The sequence below is a fragment of the Lottia gigantea genome (genome assembly GCF_000327385.1).
Source record: "Lottia gigantea unplaced genomic scaffold LOTGIsca_6, whole genome shotgun sequence".
NCBI classification, from domain to species: domain Eukaryota; kingdom Metazoa; phylum Mollusca; class Gastropoda; family Lottiidae; genus Lottia; species Lottia gigantea.
Genome location: NW_008710049.1, coordinates 2,728,912 through 2,734,252, shown reverse-complemented (window position 1 = coordinate 2,734,252; position 5,341 = coordinate 2,728,912). Strand labels below are relative to the sequence as shown.

At 30.7% G+C, this 5,341-nt stretch overlaps 1 protein-coding gene across 1 annotated transcript; it reads left to right on the top strand.

The window, feature by feature from the left end:
• Positions 1-1,027: 1,027 nt before the first annotated feature.
• LOTGIDRAFT_67517 (hypothetical protein) lies at positions 1,028-4,591 on the top strand (the record flags this gene model as incomplete). The annotated part of the gene is made up of 4 exons (XM_009063718.1): positions 1,028-1,195; positions 4,085-4,148; positions 4,213-4,233; positions 4,416-4,591. Coding segments are annotated over 4 exons (429 nt in total), but the record flags the coding sequence as incomplete, so codon positions are not given.
• Positions 4,592-5,341: the final 750 nt, after the last annotated feature.

The window sequence follows — 5,341 nt, the reverse complement described above, 5'->3', positions numbered from 1 at the left end:
ATCGCATATCAGTCAGAGCTATGCTGCTATATCCGCCATGTCGGCTTATCCGCATTTTGTGTCACCATTTTCTGCTCTCCGTGCTCCATCGCCGGAACAGTTACGAGCATTGGACTGTACTGTGAATCCAAATTTTTATCGGCATGGACAAATGAATTTTTCTATGGATAAAATAATTACCAGTATGAAAGACGGACGAGCATCTCCAGAATCCAGTGACGGTAATTCTGACTGTGAATCAAAATTTAATGGCCGAGGTAAGAATTGTTTTTTTTTATTAATTAATCAATTCAATTTCTATTCAATCTATATGCGATTTATATATTTATTGAATTCCTCTGAATTAATATTTTTCAAAAATGAACATATTGAAGAAATATTATAGGAGGAGGTGTATTTGTGGAATCAAAGAATTTTTTGATATATCAAGGCTAAGATGTAGATAAAATTCCTTGAATGTTTTCCCATCGCTACAAACTCATTCATAAAAAAAACAATTATTCTTCCTGAAAAATAAACGTTCACGATCTTTTTATAATGATTGATACCAATATTTTGTCGTTTGAGTCATAAAATATTGCGACCGAATTCTAAAAATACGCATTTTAATATTTTTTTCGCATTTAATATCAACGACGACAATATTTTACTCTTTCCACGGCAAATATGCATAACGTATCAGGTCAAAATATAATTTTTTCATAAAATGCAAGATTTTCTCTGAGAATTCTTTTGTGAATTATTTCTTATTATAATTTTTATTCAATGATAATTCTGTCAAACATTAAATCAATTCGTCATATTTATCAAAATATGATTTAAAATTAAAAAATGAAATTTAGTAAACATGTCATGTTTTAACACAATTCAAGCGTTTACTCTTTTTCCTGTCCTATTTGATCATGATTTTATTTTGAACGATACAAGATAGTTGTTATGAAATTTACGACATTTCATGTCTTTTCCACACGGAAATACAATAGTGTAAATAAATAGTGTCAATTTAGATCTGTTCTGTTTCATTTCAGATGATGATAGAGAAAGTGCAGCAGCTAAACGAAGACGTACCAGAACAAACTTTACAGGTTGGCAGCTAGAAGAGTTAGAGAAAGCCTTCAATGATAGTCATTATCCCGATGTTTTTATGAGAGAGGCACTGGCTTTAAAATTAGATTTAGTCGAATCCCGAGTACAGGTTGGTATTTTTATTATCCATGTGGAACATTTTCAGGAAAAATTGTACATTTTCGTTTAAAAATTAACTGAACCTAACATATCGGAAAATATTGCGACATCAAATAAGAAAATGTAACCCCAACAATTTGTTTATTTGAAAATTACAATAGATGTACGATTTTCAATCCATCGGAATAGAAAGTCAGATTTAAAAGCAAGGATCTGAATTGATATAAATTATATACATATAATATATTCGTCTATAATTAAATAAAAAGTAATATTGCAGATCAAGGACATCTGCACTTATCTGTACTGAATTTTTTGCAAGATTGCAATTGTCAAGCTTCGAAGAATTTACAAAAGTTTGCAATTTCATTTCGAAAGAAAATAATACCAGTTAATTTCCTTATTCCTTTTTAACTTAAAATAATGAATAAAATCTTAAAATTTAATGGGTTCAAACGTCTTAAAAATTTTGTTAAAATTTTGTTAAAATTTTAGAATCGATTTTTCTGTCAAGGACGTAGTTGTTAGATAATGGGTTGAAGTCTTTAGAGATTCGCTTGAGTGTCATTTTAAGCCTTGTCTTACATCTTACCACTAAATCTACCATTAATGTAAATAGCATTTTACATTGATTTTATTTCCATAGTTAGATTAATTAAAATCCATCACTTGACAAAGTAATTAAAAGAGTCAACCACATGGAAATTAAAGGACAATCTGAATAGAATAATGAATTAAAATCTCGTCGATTGTTTGAGGAAGGCTAATGTAACCTTTTAGAAATGTGAATTTTCAAGTAGATTTTAAGTTAAGTAAATGAACGATTCTTATGGCATTATAGTATTGACTATTTAAGTGAAGTTTTAATGTTTTTAATTGTCTGGGCATTGTCAGTAGCCAACATGGAGATAGTATTAAGAGAAAATAAATATTGTAAGAATAAAAATCAATTAAAAAGAAGAGATCAGACTTTAAATTAAGCTGATGAAATTTCGTGTGCCATCAGTAATTAAACATTAGTTACAGAGAGACAAGAGAAATCTTGTATAGGTTCTAATTACACACACCATGCTTTCTATTCACTCTGCTTAATGTATCTTGATTAATTTCTAACTGAAGTTTATTTTGTTATCACTTCTCTTTATTTATTACATCTTGTTAGTGCCTTGATCAATCAAAAATTACGTTTTTTAACAATCGGGCAATGTGTACTGATCTTCTCTGATCGTTGACAATGAGGAATAATGGGTTTCAGACTCCAGGGTGTTCGCAATCAGTAGCCACTGATATGTTGACTCTCTCTTCAACCTTACATCAATGTACGTGCAACATTCAATACCTTTCATCACGCTGATAGCTGGAATTAAAATAAGTTAAATATCTTATGAAATTTGACAAACAGTTTAAGAAAATTCAATTTAAAGTTACCAAATTTTAATTTTAAATTACAACAGTTTGATATCATTTTACACAATTTAATTTCAAATTATGCCTAGACACTCAACACAAAGTTTACTCCAAGGGTTCAGTATATACTTCTATGGTTTTCTAAACCGATATCTCTACATTGGATACAGAAAATTATCAAAAATTTAAAATAGGATTTTACGGTACTGTAATAGTATCTTCGTATTTCTTACTTCTTATGATACATGAGCATTTACTTTTATTTATTTATTGAATGGAGAATAATGATTATTATAATACCAAAGAATGACATATATATTCTTAAGATGTCGATCTAATCTTTAAACTATTTGTATTGGAAAACGAAATAAATTAGAAGTAAATAAGACAAGGAATGGAAAATGAGAAGACTATTAAAGGATTTAAAAACAGTAATTTTATTATAGAATATATATTTATTAACTTATATTCCCCATTCTCAATTTCTCTAAACTACTGTACAATAATTGTATTATAATGTATGAAATGACTTGTATTATGTTGACAATGAACAAGTTTGAAAATTGATATTTTAACCAACAAAATATTGTCACGGTGAAAAACAATCTGCTTTAAAATCACTCGTAAATCACAAAATTAACGAGCCCCTTTTCGTGATAATACCCATTCAAATTAACTTCATTTCCTACCCAAATTACAGGTATTTAAGTTTATCTTTCGTTTCGAGAAATCTTATCCGATAAAATCACTTAAAGTATCACAAACCGAAAGAATGTATTTTAAATGATAGTTTTGATAAATTTGATATGATCTTGTATTAGAAACTGTTTTTTTTTTATTTAAATATGACACATTAGTTTGACTAGGGAGAAAATTAACTTTATTATTTTCTCCAGAAGACCGATTCTTGTTAAAGGAAACCGTAGAAAAATAATATCTCAATTTGTGACAAATATAGGAATAATAAAAAGGACAAATCAATTATGAAATGTATAAAATGAGTAATTTGTTTAATGGTTTTCTCACGACCAGTTCACTTGTTTGTCAATCTCAGTTTGAAAGGTTTCTTTACATCGTTAATTGTGTTGTAAATTCAATACAAGAACATATTAAATGTACATCCGATCCTTCATTCAGCTTGCTTTCCGATCAATGTCGTTATTAACTCGCCTCGCCTCGTGCATCATGTCGCCCAGCGTGTGTCTAATGTCCTGAAAGAAGCCGCCAAAAATGGAATAAAAATATTTTGACACGAAATAGACTTTATTCTGATAATGATCACTCTATCCAAAATATTGACATTCGTTCTCTAAGGGTAATTTGAACTATTCTTAATATTTCTTATTGTCTAATTTGATCGGTCAATTTGCCCGGATTCTTAAATGTTTACATTAGAAACTAACCAGTTTTTATTCAATCGAATCACTTAATACTTTTCTTTCTTTGAAACAATTCAAGTTATAATCATTTTGTATTTTCTTAATCTCTTCAGGTTTGGTTTCAAAATCGACGGGCTAAATGGCGAAAGAAGGAAAATACAAAGAAAGGTCCAGGGCGTCCGGCACATAATGCCCATCCACATACTTGTAGTGGCAACCCAATGGATGCCGAGGAAGTGAGACGACGTGAAGAAGAACGATTGTTGAGAAAACAAAGAAAACAAGAAGAACGGTTACGTCGTTTAGAAGAAAAAAGAAACACATTTGGGAACAAACAATCGTTAAATATCACTTCAAGACTTGAGATGATGAGTAAAAGTGGCTCGGAATCGGATAAATCTAATGATATGTTCACCAATAACGAATCTCATAGACAGCATATAGCTGGTGTAGAAAACAATTCTAAAAGTCCTTACAGTATCGCTAGCTTATTAGAAAAGTCAAAAGTACCACGTGGACGTCGTCCGAATTCAAAATACCCACGAGTTCAGGCGTGTAAATCTTTAGGTCCCATAGGTATCGGGATGATGCCACTATTTCCTATTACTCAGCCAATAGGGTTTGTGGTAGAGCAGCTTCCCGAATCAGATGAGGAAGATATGGAAGACGATCTTGATGTGGTTTCAGTTGAAAATGAAGAACAGAACAAACCTTCATCAACCGAAGATGTTGAACATTCTGATAGCAACGAAGCTTTAGACTTTTCAAAATCTACCGCACAAGAATCAGTTTCTGGTTCCGAGGAACAGTGACAATTTAAAATATTGTGAACTCTATTTATTTATTATGGGGTAGGTTTTGGAAGTGAATGTTCGTGAGACATAGGCCTAAATATTAAAAGTTACTGAGTGGCAAACTGAGCATCCTATGATTTCTCTTAGTAAAAGTGATGAAAGGCAGCAAGTGAAATAAAGTAAGAATACAACCAGATTTCAAGTCGGTCAACAGATTCTGTGTTCCAGTATAAGACGGAATTGTTTTCTTCAGATACCAGGCTGTTTCAGGAAATTATTTGTCATCAGGGCAATAAAATATAAGGCATAATGACTTAACACATGATGTTTGAAAATTTGGCAAAATAACAAGATGATCTACAGAATTGACGCATCCAAAGGGATTCAAGATAGCTTCCCATGCTCAGGAGATGACTAAATCATGATGAGTATGTCAGTATCAGATGGCAGTTGTTTCAAGAATTTAACTGTAGTCTTTAACCTAATTGTTTAGATATGTTTTGTGATACTGTAATAAATATATTGTTATAAATATTACGATATTAAGTTTTTGGGTTAACAATAAAATAGTGCAAT